Raw genomic sequence first — 16,068 nt, forward strand, 5'->3', positions numbered from 1 at the left:
GAAGGAAGGAAGGAAGGAAGGAAGGAAGGAAGGAAGGAAGGAAGGATGGAAGGAAGGAAGGAAGGAAGGGTCTCTTTAAGTCTTGTCCATCAGGACAAAGAGGAAAGAGATTTTAGTGAATTGGGGGGAAATGGAGACTAGACAAGAAAGCGGTAACTAATTGAACAGAGTGGAGAATGGTCACTAAAGTGCCCACAGAGGAGGACAGTGAGGGAAATGGGGTACTTTTCCCCTCGGAACCCCTGAGAGTCTGGGAGGAAGTATAGTGTGAAGCTGACACAGGGTGGGAATGGCTAAAGGTCTGCATGCATAATATTCGAGATCCCAAGACACCCTTCCAAATCCTGCATGGCCAGGAGACTGAGTTCCCCCACCCTGTAAGAGTCCAGGGGTTTGTCCTCAGGAGAAAATGAACCAGGGGGCTCTGCATGTGGGCACTGGGTTAGGCAGGGACTTGGGGAAAGGTGGAGGGCTGAAAATGAGGATTAAATGAAAGTCTTTCCCCCAAAAGTGGGACCCTCTGCCCTATTTCCCTGCCCTACTCACAGCACAGAGGCAACCAAAATTATAGCCTCAGGCAGTAAGCTGAAAACCTGTGCAGTCCCAGAGACCAAACCTGTAGACACTGACATTGGGAGGCTATCCAGTGCCAGGTTGGTGCCTGGCCACCCTGTTGTTCATGAATGCTTTTAGTTGTGTGTGTGTTTTACTTTCACAAAAGTAAAATCAATAAAACATTAAAAACACAATATCAGAAGGTGATAAGTGCAATGCAGAGAATTCAGATAGGCTGATGCAACTGAGTGCCTGGGGGGTTGTCCTAGGTGGCAGCTCAGGGAAGGCCCCTCTGAGGGGGGCCACCATGTGATCTGGAACAGAGGGAGCAGTTGAGAACACGGCCCTGAGACCAGCGCGTGCTTGGTATCTTTACAGAACCAGAAGAAGGATTGTGTCTTGGAGTCAGGTCACGGGAGAGAGGATGAGACGAAGTTGGCCAGGTGGGCAGGGCCAGATGGTGCACGTGCTTTGTAAGCCAAGGCTGAGGAGCTTGGGCTATCTCCCAGGTGGGGTGGCGAACCATCGAGGTTTATGGACAGGAGTGTCATGATCTGACCTGGGTGTGGGAGAGTCCCCGCGAGTCCTGTTAGAGTGATGGCAGAGGGACGCAGAAGCGGCGGCTGTAGGGGCCAGAGCTGGCAGGGGAGGTGGAGGGAGGTGGGATAGCTGCTGGACTTGGGGGATGGATGGGATGTTGGGGTGAGGGAAAGCGAAGAAGCAAGGAAGGTGATTGCATTTTTGGCTCCAGCTAAAATGAGATGAAAACACTTGAGGAACAGGTTTGGATAGACAGTGAAGAGTCCTGCTTTGACCAGCTTGATTTTGCAACTCCTGTGAAAGTGATACTGTCATGGAGGCATTGGTGGTGAGAGTCTGACACCTCAGTTTGAGGGGTCAGGGCTGGAGAGGTGCATTTGGGCGGCATTGGTAAGTAGGTAACCTCCTAGGCAGGGCGCCCGGGCGTGGTATTCGCTGTCCGCCCTCCCTACTCGCTCCGTGCAGAAGCGGTGCGAGGCGTGCGGGGAACACTAGGTGGCGGTGAAGGCCCTCCTTCCTGGGAGCCCGCGGCCGGGACCTGCAATGTCAGACCCAAACTTCGCATTGGCCCTGATGTCCCAGGAAGACCCTGGCGTGTGAACAGCCATATCAGCCACAAACCCAAGAGGTATCTGGAAGCCTTTCCAAGAAGCTTTCCCCAACAGAAAGTAAAACAAAATTAAAATGTGTGCAGCTTTTACAAGGCCAGGTTGCTGCCTGGCCACCCTATTGTTCATGAATGCTTTTAGCTATGTATGTGTTTTACCTTCATAAAAGTAAAATCAACAAAACGTTAAATACACAATAATATCAAAAGGTGATAAGTGCAATGCGGGAAATTCAAATAGGGCCACTCCACCTGGGAGGAAGCCCTTAAGAGGAAGCAACCCAAGTCCTCAGAGAGGTGAAAACCCCATTTTACAGAAAAGAAAACTTAGGCTGGATAGGTGATGGGACTTGCTCCAGGCCACAGGGCCAGGAAGCCACATGGCTTGGACTGAACCCGGTCTGGTCCTGGGTGCCTCCTCGTGGAGGAGGGAAGTGGTTGTTGCTGGAAGAAAACGAGCCAGTGTTCAAACCAGCGGGCAGTGACGCCAGGATGGGGTCCCCAGGCTGGGACGCGGGCCCTGGGTGTCCCTAGGTTTCCGGTTCTTCCTTAGTCATCAGTGTAAGGCATCTGAACGAGGCTTTCATGTTGTCAAGCACCCCTTGGGGTCACACATCTGTGCGAAGAGCTAGAACTGAATTTGCACCCAGGGCTCCCGACTCCCCGTCCAGTGACCTTTCCACAAAGGAAACACGTTGTGTTTCCTCTCCCGGGCATCCGTAAGATGGGGGCCAGACTGCAAGGCACCTGAGACACAGGATCGTACAGGTTGGAAAAGGCTCTGCAACCCTAAGAAGCTCTTGCCAACCGCGATGCTGGGAGATTCCTAAGGAATCATCCAGCCGTAGGAGGCTCAGCCCAGTCCTCCCCACTCCGCCCCCATGCGGGAGCAAAGCGCCCAGAGGTCAGGCTGGAGGCCCCCCGCCGGCTGATGCAGTCCCGCCCTTCTCTCTCCGCAGTTTGAGATCCGACAGCTGCGCGCACACCTGGCGCAGCAGGACCTGGACCTGGCTGCGGAGCGCGAGGCGGCGCTCCAGGCCCCGCACGTGCTCAGCCAGCCGCGCAGCCGCTTCAAAGTGGTGGAGGCCGGCACGTGGGACGAGGAGACAGCGACCGAGAGCGTCGTGGAGGAGCTGCAGCCATCGCAAGGTAAGCCTGCATCTCCACCCAGCCCCAGAGTGCCATGGCCAGGGGTGCCCCTCGCCTCCCTCTCGCGCCCCGGGACCGTGCGCAGAGTGGGTGGGGTTCCTTGCAAGTATGTGCCCCTCCTTAACTCATGACTGGGGAACACCCTCAGATCCGTAGCCTCGGTACTGCCTGTCAGAGCCCAGGAGAGAGCATGTAGTCCAGCCAGCGACCCAAACTAGAAATGACTCCTCCCCATTTCATGCCTGTGGCCACCGGCGCACGTTGTGTGCGGTGTCTTCCCTGTCCTCGCGGCAGCCGGAGGAGGAGGTGTGACTTTCCTGTTGTATGGCTAAGAAACTGAGACCCAGGAAAGCCGTCCAAAGGCGTATCGCTAATAAGTGGCAGAGCCAGGCTTCCAGACAGAGATCTGGGGCTTCCTACTGGACTGCCACCTACTGGGGCCCAAATAAGTCCAGGCCCGGGGCCACAGCAGCCCAGAGCCTGAGCCTTGCAGACAGTGAGAATTCATGGGATGGTGATGTCAGTGGAGATGGGAACACAAGCCACAGTCCAAGGGAGGGTCATGTATGGAAGGGAGTTATTTCTAGATTCAAATCCCAACTCTGCTATCAGCCAGTTATGTGATGGGAGTCTCTTGGGGGCTTAGTTTTGCTAGCTGTCAAATAGGAGCAGTACTGAGGCTTCCTCACAGGGCTGCTGCGAGGCTCAGAGGTTTCGGGAATTGCACGGGGCCACCCAAGCCAGGAAATGGTGGCGCTGGACTGTGAATTCGGGCTATGGGACCCAAAAACCCCAGCTTCATCCAGGAGCCACTCTGCCTTGGCATGCCATGTCCCCTCCAGGGCAGTGAGGAGACAGCCGGGCAAGTTGAGCAGGTCGGGAGGCAAGAGGCCTGAGCTCCAGTCTCTGCCACTCCCCAGCTCCATGACTCCAGGCTTCAGTGTTCCCTTCTGTAAAATGGACTCCTCAGTTCGTCTGCCTCTCAGGACGTATGAGGAACCGATGGGTGTGAGAAAGCTCTAAGGGCTGTAAGGCACTGCAACATACTGCAAACAGCTTTTGGGAAATGAATGGTCGCTTTTTTTTTTTTTTTTTTTGAGACAGGGTCTCACTCTTGGAGTGCAGTGGTATCATAATAGTTCACTGCCACCTCAGACTCCTGGGCTCAAGTGATCCTCCCACCTCAGCCTCCTGAGTAGCTGGGTTCATAGGTGTACACCATCTCACCCAACTAATGTTTTTATTTTATTTTTGTAGAAATGGGGTCTTGCTATGTTGCCCAGGCTGGTCTCAAACTCTTGGCCTCAAGTGGATCCTCCTGCCTCAGCCATTGAAAGTGCTGGGTTTATAGGCATGAGCCACTGTGTCCAGCCACTCTTTTGAGAGATCTTCAGATCTTGGAAACATAGGATTTGGGGGCTAGAAGGGACTTTTGGGTCCACCCCTTCAGCTGATGTGAGAATCCCCTCTATAACTCCCTGCCATGAGCCATGCAGCCTCAGCTTGCCCTCCTCTAAGAATAAGTGCTTCATATCTCCCTGGGGAACCACCCCACCTCCACACGGCTCTGCCTGTAAGAAAATTCTTCCTCAGACTGCACTGAGGCCTGGTCCCTTGCCCCTGCCTCCCTGCTGGCCATGGGTTTCACGCACAGGCAGTGCCATCCCAGCTGAGACCATTTAGAGATTATTTCTCCTCCAGGGACGTCACCTGCATTCCCACAGTCAACCTTCAGGGGACATGCTCTCCAAGTTCTTGCTGTACTGCCTCCTCCCAGAGCTCTCCAGTGTTTTGGTCCCTTTCAGAGTAACATCCACAACTGAATGCAGTTACTGGGGTGCTGCAAGCCCAAGGCAGAATGTTGAGAGGGGCACTCTTGCTTTTTTTTTCTGGACCCGGGACCCCCACGATGCAGCCAGAAGGCTCCTGAGTTTGTGGGGACCACTTGGCTGAGCTCATAGCTGACCCAGCCTCATGTGCTCCCCACACAGCTCATCCGAGCCGTGTGTCCCGGCAGCCCTGCCTTGGGCAACAGGCTTTTTGTAGCCTCGTGCAGAACTTCGTAGAACTTCGTAGTCATCAGTGTTCATATGTAGCTTGTTTGATTCCTGCCTTTACTCCAGGGCTTCGTAGGTCCTGATTCACAACCCATTGCCAATTCCTGATTAATCGAAACAGTCCCCTTCTTCATCTTCATCATTCAGCCTTTGTTATGTCCGGACCTTGCCCAGCTCCCTGCCCTCTGCAGTCTCCTCTCCCCTCTGCAGTCTCCCCTACCCCACCATACCGTGATTGTTCCAAAAATCTTTCACACCACTCCCCGACTTCCATCTTTCCTGGTTCCCTGTGTCCCTCAGGAAAAAGCCCATGCCCCTTAGGCTGGTGGGTTAGTTTGCTGGGACTACCGTAACAAAATGCCACAGACTGGCTAGCACAAACTCCAGCAATGTATTGTCTCACGGTGCTGGGGGCTGGAACCTACGATCAGGGTTGGGCATGGTTGCTTCCCTCCGGGGGCTGGGAGTGAGAATCCGTCCCAGGTCTCCCCCTGGCTCCTGGTGGTGGCTGGCAGTCCTCGGCGTCCATGGCTTATAGTAGCATCCCCCTGCTCTGTCTTCATCTGCACATGGCGTCCTCCCTATGCACATGTCTGGGTCTACATTTCCCCTTTTTATAAGGGCCCCAGTCATATAAGGACCTCATCTGAACTAATGACATCTGCAACCGCTTTCTTTCCAAGACCACATCCTGAGGTACTTGGGGTTAAGGCTTCAACATATGAATGAAGAGGGAGTATCCATTCAACCCTTAAGAGGAGGCAGGCACATAAGACCCCTGATGATCTTGCCCTGGGTTGCCTTCCCAGCTTGCCTTTCACTCTAGAGGAATGGAACTTTGAGTTCTGTAAATGTTCTGTGCGGTCTCTGAGTCTCTGCATGCTGTTCACGGGATGGCCCAACCTGCCTACCAGACTTCTCTTCATGCTTAGAACCCATCTTAGAGTCAGCTCCCAGATCTCCACACCCTTCCCTGGCAACCTTACACCAACTCCCAGGTCTGGATCCTGCTTCGCTGCCATGAGCATTTATGTGTGTCTCCCCTCTAAACTTACTTCAGGGCCTGCCTCAGCCATTTCTCCATAGAGTTTGTTGCATTGAATGTAATCTTCAAGCCGGTAACTGATCAAAGAACAAAATAAGGCTCTCTGACATCACTTGTCCTGCTGTGGAGCCCTGCGTCTTCTCTGGGAGCTGAGGCCAGTCAGCAGTAGTTCACCCCGGAAACCCCACACTTGGCTTTCAGCCCCAAGGCTGGTGCTTGTGGAATCTGCCTTCTTACTCTTTTTGAAAGTTCTTCTGGAAGGTGGGAACAACTTTTGCCCACTTTGCCTGGCTTTCTAAGGATGAAAGGAGCAGATTTACAATCTCACAGCCCATTCCAGGATCTTCCTCTGTTACAGCCTCCTGGCTCTGCCCACAGCCAGTCTTGAGGCTGCACCTCACCTGGGGCTTGGGCCTGCCCTGTGATGTTCTTTCTGCAGGTCTCAGCACTCCCGGTATGGCTGCTCTCTGCAGTACCTCCTTTGTCTCTCTCATCAGGGTCATTGGCTTTAGAGCTAACAGCACAGCCCTTGTCCCTCAGCCAATGACCTACAAGACCCTGAATGCCAGATGCCACATTTGAGCCCACAGGGGAGCCAAGATCTGGGCTTGGAGATTCCACAAACAAACCAGCCTTTAAAATACTCCTGCACGTTCTAGGAGTGCTCTGAAGCTTTCAGTCCTGCCTGGCCCTCCTGCTCCTCCTCTCTCTGCAATGCCCATGGTGGGCAACTTCTAGGAGGAAGAGGAGGAGGAGGGGGGCAGGGGCAGAAGGGAGAAATCGGGTCAGAGTTGAAGGCCACTTGGGGAAACTGATCAGCTATGTGTCACCAGCAGGATGTCACAGGGTCTGCAGTGTCCCTGCTCACCCTTCTGGAAACTAGGGTAGGGGATATCTGGATAGGGCAGGCCCAGGCCTCCCATAGAGGTGCCAGACATGCACCCCAGGAGCAGGTGCAGATGCCTCTCCGTCCAGCCCTGGGGTCGCCCCTGCCCACTCTTCCCTGCTTCTGGGGCATCCCCTGGGTACCTCCCGGCTCTGTGGATGCTGCCTGCCCCAGCCTAGGCAGCTCCCTCCGCACATTGTTTCACAGCCAGCCCCAGAGCATCAACAGCAAAGCCAGTGCCTCCAAGGCAGAGGGCAGAACATGGGGCTGGCGAGGGACACGCGTGATTCACAGCCTTGCATGGTCCAGGGACACAGGGCATCCCCCAGCTGATCTCTCCTTGACCAGGAACTATGTCCAGGGAGGGATTTTCATGACATTAGAAATTATGGCTGGACAAGCTGAGAGCACTGTAGGCCACTCTAGAGATGAAGTAAGGGCAGTGCTTGTTGCTAACTAACTGTGACCTTCAGGCCAGTGAGGCTCTGAGGCCCACCTCATGCACAGGACACAGACAATCCAGGGATTAACCTACAGACGTGAGCCGTGAGTCACAGAGCCTCAGGAGGGCCCTGTGTCTTGCAGGGTTGGGGAGGGCAGCCCAGGAGGGCGGGGTGCCAGCCCCAGCCATGAGGAGGAAGCGGCTCCACAGTCTCAACAGTTGCCAGCAGGTCACAGTCACACAACGCCAAGCAGCTTCTGTTTAGACTTGCTCTAGCACAAATCATTTTTAAAACCTAGGCTGCAGAGTTCCAGGCTTTGGGGCCTGCCAAGTTCACAGTGCCCCTGTGTAGTCATTAATACTTCTCTCCCAAATTTATTAGTCTTGAAGCTCGCCCATAACTTATGAATTACAGCCCCTGGTGGGAGTGCCACGGATTTCACCATATATCACAGGGAACCTTCATGTCCCCTACGCTGTTGCAGCATCCAGAGACATTGCTGCAGGAGTGCATGCGGCCAGCCTGCTCTGTGCCTGCCCTCCACCAGGCAGCCCCAGGGGAGGGAGCTGAGCTGGCACCAGTGCTTGTCCTTGGAGAGGAGCAGGCCTTGGTGATCATGAAGGCAAGACTCTCCACTGGCCTCCAAATGTGTGGGCCTGACCGGGACATCGGGGACCCCAGGAACCCCAGGGCTGTAGGACTAGATCTGAAAGAGCCTCACACAAAGTAGCACTTGAAGCAACCAGAGGGACATGGGTTTAGGACTCAGGTCTGGGTTTGAATTTCAACTTGGCTTTGAACAAGTTACTTCTGTGATCAGGGCTGGCTTCATGGACGCATGACCTGTGTGATCACACAGGGCCCTAACTTTGGTTCACTGCTCTGCTGTTACCCTCTTGAAATTCTTAATACTTTTTAAACAAGGGACCTAGAAATTATGTAGCTGGTCCTGTCTCAGTCTTAGTGTTTCCAAAATGAAACAGGTGCTGAAGTTCTTCACTGAGAAGGATTGAGCATTTAGTCATATGTGCAGCTCTCATCCCTCGTATACAGTAGGAGTTCAGTGAATAGTAGTGCCTTCCCTTGGTGAGGGCTGCCAAGCCATGGAAGAGCAAGTTGGAGTTTGGGAGTAGGAGCCCAAACCAGGAATCGGGGCCTTGCCTTGGGCTTTGGGGCCTGGGTCTGCACAGGGCATGTGGTTGGCGCCTCATGCCCCTCTGCCACACCAGAGTCCACGCAGCCTGGCCAGTCCACACCAGCTCCAGGAAGCCTGGCCCAGCTGACTCACCACCCTTTCTCTCCACCTCTGCCTCCTGGCTGGGCAGGTCGGGGGCTCCACCCAAGGGGTAAAACATACATAATGAGCGCTGGCACCACTGCACTTGATGGGCTTTAGGAGGATTAGTCAGGTTGGGTTTGCAAAGTGCTCACACCCTGGGAAGAAAGGCGCCGAGCAGCAGAGAGCAGCTGCCACAGAAAGCACTGAGACTTTGGAGCCAGGGGTTCAGGGAGGCAAGGGATGGCCCTGGGCTAAACATTCATGATCTCAGTGACTCTTACCAGTTCACCAGTAGGGTAGGCATTTGCTATCCCCGTTTTATGGATGAAGAAGCTGAAGCTCAGAGTGGCTAAGGGATCTTCCTAAGGCCACACAGCACGTGCCCTGCAGAGCTGGGTTGGCCCTGGGTCTGTTTTGTTCTGAAGCCTGTGTTTGTGCCCATTCTTTCCTGCCCCTCCAAGGGCTGCACAGCACGGTCCCGTGGGTTCTTCCTGCACGTCTCTAGGGCTCCTCAGGGCTGAATCAAAGCAAACCCCTGGGGGCAGGGGCTTATTCTTAGATGGAAGGTGGGCAGCCCTGTGTGAAGCCAACAGTGTCCGTGAAGTCTGATCTAAGACTGGTCACAGGGCCAGGGTTCCCTCAACTGGTCACAGACTCGGTGGAAATCAAGTTGTTAGTAAGAGAGAGGCACTAAAAAGTGCCAGGAACCAGTCACCAAGATGGATGCCATGGAGGAGGATGGATAAACCGAGTTCTATTTTGGACATGTTGAGTCAGAGGTAGCTGGAGGCCAGCCAGGAGTTGTCCAGGGACAGTTGGCCAGACCAGTCCAAAGCTCAGGAGGGATGTCTAGGCTGAAGGTCACCTGGCTTAGGTTATTTTTATCAACAGCTTGCATGAAGATGTGAGCCTCCTCAATTATGTAGACAACACAGAGAAAGCAGAACGATCTAATACCTTGGTGGGCTGAGCCAGGACTCAGGATGTCTCCAGCAAGCTGACCCTCTGGGCTGAGCCCAGCAAGCTGACGTTTGCCCAGGGTGATGAGCCCTCCTTGGGGGTTACATGAGTACAGGGTGGGAAAGGCCTGGCCTGGCCTCTCAGCTCCTGCAGAGAAGACCTGGGCGTCTATGCTGGCCACAAGCTCCACATGAGTTGGCAGAGGAGGGTGGTTTCTGAACACGCTCGGAGGCTGTGAGGGTGCATTAGGGCAGTGTGATCACATCGGATCTTGGTGCACTTGGCACAGTCTATTCAATAATCACGGCCTTGCAGCACAGGGGCAGGGAGATCAGTGTGTGAACTGTGGACCCCTGCGTCTGGAGCTTTGAGAGTAAACACTAGTCCCTCCCTGCGTCCCTCCTCCCATTCTGGTCGCAGCTGGAGTCCATAGTGAAGCCTTCAGGGTGGAAAGGCTGGGAAACCAGGGGCGGGCAGAGAATGCACAGGGGCTTTCCAAGGAAAGGAGACTTCCCAGGAGGGATGTGAGGGGCTTTTTAGGTGGTGGAAGGGCTGTCATAGAGACCGTGAGTAGAAATAGGCTTGTCCTTGGTACCTGTGTGGAAGGCAGGACCAGGACCTGTAAGCCTCACACATAGTAGGCACTTCCTGATTAAATGCTAATGGGCCGTTTGACCAGGAGTTGACGTCCGTCCCGGGAGGCCCTGACTGTGCTCCCCACAGGCAGGGACACCTGGGCTCAATACATGGCAAAGGGTGGGCTCACTGTGACTCCACTGAGCACAGATGAATGAGAAGCTGCCCAGGAGCTGATGACCAGAGCTGCTCCACAAAGAGGCAGGCACGCCCTTCCTAGAGGTGTGCAGGCTGCGGTGGAGACAGCCCTCTCAGGCTGGCATCCAGGGGACTCCTGCACTGGGGACTGGCCAAGATGCCTCTAGTCCCTTCACACTCCACTGTGATTCCGTCACCTCTTGGAACTTCAGAACCATCTGCCTGGCCCCATCACAATCTGAAAGAGCCTCACCAGTGCCATCGGGGTACAGATGAAGAAAGGCCCAGAGAGGGGATGGGACCTGCTTGAGCCCCCATAGCAGGCCAGTGGCAGCACAAGGACAAGAACTCAGCATCTGGGATTTTCCCATTTACCCTGGCCTCCTCCTGCAAGTGGCTCTTGGGTTAAAGTTTCGCTGGTCTGTGGATGCTTTAGCTGAGCTCATTGTCCTACTCACATCACATGGCCCTCTGGAGTCCCTGCAGGTGTGGTCTCAGGATAAAACCAAGATTGACCAGATCCCCCAACCTGGCCCATAGGGCCTGGAGGTCCTGAGCCTCCAGCTTGCAGGGATCAGTTACCCCTGGCTTCCCAGGGTGGCAGCCAGGCTAGACAGCATTGGCAGTACACACAGAATACGGATGCCCAGCTGCAAGAAAAGTGTAGCTGGCTGATGAGGATCAGGGCCTGGAGCCAGCCCGGGGCCCTCCCTCCCTCAACCCCAGCATTAGTGCAAAACATACCTCTGACTGCAGGCATTTAAAGATCAAAAGAGGCCAGAAAAGCTTTTAAGAGCCAGGCCCTGCTGTGCTGCCTCCAGCCTCCCAGGGTCAGGGCACACTGGCTTCTGCAGCTCACAGGTGTGCCTGGGAAGGGCTCTCAGAACCCAGGGGGTCTGCTGATGCCATTCCTCAGAGAAGCTCCTGGGGGTGCAGACTCGGGCTCTAGGGGCAGCCCTGGAGCACTTCCAGACTTCCATGGGAGAGAGAGGACATCCCTCAGCCCTCCCGTGCTGAGGGCTTTCTGGTGCCTGACCCCACCCTGGGCATTGCAGTCTCTGGTCTTCCTGCCACAACTTTGGGGGTGGCCTCTCCCAATCACACCTGACCAAGTTCAGACCTTCCTGTGGCCCCTCACTGACCTGCTGCCCTTGGAACAAGGCCTAGCTCTTAGGATGGCTTTTGGGGTCTCCGAGCACTTGGCTTTCCTCCCACTCTCAGGCCACTCTGAAAATCTCAACTCTCCTCCCATTCCCTCCTTGCTTCTCTCAGGAGGTGAACCAAGATTCCTTATTTATTTGAAGACAGGGTCTCACTTTGTCACCTAGACTGGAGTGCAGTGGTGTGATCACAGCTCACTGCAGCCTCAGCCAGTCCTCCCACCTCAGCCTCCCTAGTAGTTGGGACCACAGGTGTGCAACACCATGCCCAGCTAATTTTTAAAATTTTTTTGTAGAGATGGAGTCTCCCTGTGTTGCCCAGGCTGGTCAATATTTAAGACCCTGTTCCCATCCCCCTTGACATGGACAGCTTTTCACCTCCCCTTCTGTAATTTGCTCAGTAATTATGTACTGAGTACCTACTATATGCAGGAACAGTGCAGGTGGTGGAGATCCCCAGCACCCCACCTCCCCAGGTCTGTTCTTGTACTGCAGGGAACGCTGGAGTTGTCAGATGGATCGAGCCACGGGGGGCTGTCTGGATGGCAAATCAGCCCTGTGGCTGGCTGTGTATTCCTGCAGATGGGATTTCAAGGCTTCTCTACCGAGGGCAGTGTTTCCAGTGCCCTTGAGAAGTTCAGGCAATGAAGGCTCAGGCCATCCAGACAAGGAAAAGCCCTGAGAAGTTATTTCCACACCCCTTATCTCAGAGATGGGGAAACGGGACAGAGGGGAAGGGGTCTGTCCAGGTCAGTACTAAGGCAGATGCTTCATCAGAACCTGGGTCCCCCAGCACCCAGTGCAGTCCAGCCCCTGGGGCAGGTGAGACAGGCAGTCCCCATGGAGAACCAGGAGGCAGCTCCCGTCACACACACCAAGAGCTTCTGTGAGACAGAAGCCTTCTGTTATGGCTGTGGGGGTGGGAACAGGAGTATAAGGGGAAGAGAATGAACTTGATGCACTCACCCTTCTCTGTCCCCACCTCTGTAGAAGCCATGGTGAAGGACGACATGAACAGCTACATCAGTCAGTATTACAATGGGCCCAGCAGTGGTAAGTCTGGGTTGGGGCTGTTCTACATGTGCCAGAACCCCAGCAACCCCTAAACCCGAGGGCAGAGACAACTCGGCCTGGCTTCAGAGCATGCCCATCACCTGGTGCCTGTGAACCATAATTGCAGGCAGTGCTCAAGGTTAAAATATCAGAGCTTCAGCTTCCAGCAAACTCCAGCACTGGAGCTGGGGGTGCCCAGGGGCTGAGCCTGCAGGTGCCAGGATAGGGGTGCTCTGTGATCACCCGTAAGAACTGCATGTGGAACCCTGAAATGGGAAGGGGGTTAGAATCCAGAACTACAAGTGACCTCAGTGCCCCCCACCTCCACACCTGTCAAGGTGGGCACAGTGGAGGCTGAGGTGCCACAGCACCCCAGGGTGTGAGAAGCAGCAGGCCTCGGGTACATCCCTGCTGGATGTTCTTGCACTTGAAAAAAACCTCAGGGAAGCCCAGTGGTTTTTACTTATGGGAAAGATTGAATTTTAAAATAATGCTGAGGCCTTTGGTGTCTTTGTTCCTCCATAGCCCCCTTTCCAGTTCAGGGTTCCACATGCAGTTCTTGAGTTTGAATTTCACAGCCCCCAAAACCTTGTATGCTCCATTGTAAGGCTAGAATATTATGTTGGGCCATGTGAATAATGCATTTGAATTTTTGGTTTTCCACAATTTAGCCTCCCTAAGGCCTCATCCCTCTTCTCTCCTCCCTCAAAGCCTCATCCAATATGCTGGTTTCAAAGACCACTGTCTCCAGCCCAGACCTCTCTCCCAGTCCTCCACAACTCTGGGGAGAAACCTCCCCACCCTGCACCCTCTGTAGGTCAGCCCCGTGGTACTCTCACCTAGAGCAAAAAGCTCTGAGCGTCCTGTGACCCTGTGATGCACGCTAAGCAGGCTCTGATCATCCCATTCCGCAGCCCCCACCCCTGCCAGCCCATCTGAAACTGAGTCATTCTTCAGACCATGGAACCCAAGTTCCCTGCCCTGGCACACCATGCTTCCTGAGTTAGGATGGGCTAGGTTAGGCAGCTGTGGCAAATAACCCTGCGTCTCAATGGTTTAAATAAAGCCACAAAAGCCCACTGCAGGTTGGCTGGGGGCTCTGCTCCCAGGTCATCACCGTTACTTCAGCATCCAGTTGACAGAACAGTCACCATATATTCTAGAACATTTGCCAGGGTAAAGCACCGGCTCATAAAGCTTCTGCCCAGAAGTGCCAGAGGTCACTTCTCATGGGTGACTGGCCAAAGCATGTCACATGCCTACACTTGAGTTTAACAAGATGGGGAGGCATAATCTCCCTCAAAGCAGGGCAGTGATGTTGGAGAACTGGGAGGGAGTTCTACCAAGGCCTCCCTCCACAAAGGCATGGTGTCCTACAGCCTAGCCACACTGACTGCCCACCGCCCAGCTCACACCTGCCCTCTTCAGGGCCCCCAGGTGTGGCAGAGGTTGAAGTGTGACCGAGATCCCCTCCTTCCTTGCAGACAGCGGTGTCCCAGATGCAGCCGTGTGCATGGTCACCACGGCTGCAATAGACATCCACCAGCCCAACATCTCCTCGGACCTCTTCTCTCTGGACATGCCCCTCAAGCTTGGCGGTAATGGCACCGGCGCCACCTCTGAGAGTGCCTCCCGCAGCTCGGTCACCCGGGCCCAGAGTGACAGCAGCCAGACGCTGGGCTCTTCCACAGACTGCAGCACCGCCCGCGAGGAGCCATCCTCTGAACTGGGCCCCACTCCCCTGCCGCTGCCACCCCAGCAGCAGGTGGAGGAGGCCACAGTTCAGGACCTGCTGTCCTCCCTGTCAGAGGACCCTTGCCCATCCCAGAGGGCCTTGGACCCAGCCCCCCTCTCCCGGCCCAGCCCAGCAGGCTCGGCCCAAACCAGCCCCGAGCTGGAACACAGGGTAAGTCTGTTCAACCAGAAGAACCAGGAGGGCTTCACTGTCTTTCAGATCAGGCCTGTCATCCACTTCCAGCCCACTGTTCCCGTGCTGGAGGACAAGTTCAGATCTTTGGAATCCAAAGAGCAAAAGTTGCACAGGGTCCCTGAGGCCTAGAGCCTGCCATGGGCTGGGTGGGAGGAGGGGAGACAGCCATCTCAAAGCTCTCCTGGGACCCTGGAGGCTGCCAAGGGCCACATGCGGGGCCCAGGAGCCCACCTGGCCTCCCTCAGGGTGCTGCCTGCCTCCAGGGAGGCGACGCCAGGCCAGGAGGCCACAAGCTTCAGACCTCAAAGCCCAGAGCTGGCGCCTCTTCTCACCCTGCTCAGGGGAGGGTGGTGCTCGTGGCTGGGTTTTCTTTTTAACCATTTTTACAAAAACCAGCCTGTGGCCCAGCTTCAGCAGGGTAGAGTGCGGGGGGCCAGCTCAGCCTCTTCCGTTGCCTTCGTTCCTGACGCCCACCCCGGACTCTAGGGAACAGCACTGTGAGCAGGGGCTGTCCAGCCCCACCCCTAAGCCGTCTTTCCCAGGAATCCTGGGTGGAGTCCAACACAATCACACGGAGACCACCATCTGAGCCTATGTCATTTGTCCTCATTTTCTCATTCCAGCATGAGCGTTTCTGAGTCTCTTCAAGACAAATCTAGTTTTCACCTTCACAGGATATAAAGGGATCAATCTAGAGGTGGGTGGGAGGGTCCTAGGGGGCAGGGGGACAATCATTTTCCAACCTTGGCTTTAATAATAAAAACCAGCTGCACTGAGAGTCCCAGTTGGTGGAGGTTTTCCTTTGGTTGCTAACCCAGGTGAAGCGTCCAGGGTGGTTTCCAGCCAGGGTACCACCATCCACCCAGTTAGAGATGCGTATGGCATCCCAGACTCCCTGCTCGTCCCATGAGCAGTCGTGAATCCTGGTCATTCCACCCTCCAAATTGCTTGTTCCTGGCCCCCATCACGGCCTTGCTGAGACCCAGGCCCCTTGCCGGACTGGACTGCAGCCACCTCCTCTTTGCACGGCCTCTGATTTCACCCTTCCCAGTGCATCTTCCCAGGCAGCTAAGCCTCAGCACCCCTGCTTAAAAGCCTCCAAGGGGTTTTGTGTTTATGACCATCATGTTTTCTTTTATATGGCGGGGGAGGGGAGAAGACATAATTTTTTTTTTTTAATTTCTTGAGGCAGAGTCTCGTTCTGTTGCCCAAGCTGCAATGCAGTGGCGCAATCTCGGCTCACTGCAAGCTCCGCCTCCCGGCTTCACACCATTCTCCTGCCTCAGCACCCCCGAGTAGCTGGGACTACAGGCACCTGCCACCACACCTGGCTAATTTTTTGTATTTGTAGTAGAGACGGGGTTTCACTGTGTTAGCCAGGATGGTCTCGATCTCCTGACCTCGTGATCCGCCTGCCTCGGCCTCGCAAAGTGCTGGGATTACAGGTGTGAGCCACCACGCCCGGCGAGAAGACATAATTTTTTAAAGGGCTCCCATTGCCTTGAGAGAACGTTGAGTGTGACTCAGCCCCTTGGTAAGCTGACTTTCTTGCCCCTCTGGCTGTCCTCCTATGCCTTTGTCTAGCCTGTTCTTTCTCCCCTCTACCTTGGTCTGGGTTATTCTCACCGTG

General features: G+C 54.9%; 1 protein-coding gene across 1 annotated transcript in view; it reads left to right on the forward strand.

Annotated features, from left to right (window-relative positions):
* The window catches only part of TMEM266 (transmembrane protein 266), a 70,581-nt gene extending 55,366 nt beyond the window's left edge, over positions 1-15,215 (forward strand). The window contains exons 8-10 of the mRNA XM_031935797.1: positions 2,662-2,851; positions 12,446-12,508; positions 13,993-15,215. Of these exons, the coding sequence (XP_031791657.1) occupies positions 2,662-2,851; positions 12,446-12,508; positions 13,993-14,567 (828 nt within the window). The 3' untranslated portion in view covers positions 14,568-15,215. The remainder of the gene's footprint in view (positions 1-2,661; positions 2,852-12,445; positions 12,509-13,992) is intronic.
* Positions 15,216-16,068: the final 853 nt, after the last annotated feature.

This window comes from Piliocolobus tephrosceles, chromosome 6, assembly GCF_002776525.5.
Source record: "Piliocolobus tephrosceles isolate RC106 chromosome 6, ASM277652v3, whole genome shotgun sequence".
NCBI classification, from domain to species: Eukaryota; Metazoa; Chordata; class Mammalia; order Primates; family Cercopithecidae; genus Piliocolobus; species Piliocolobus tephrosceles.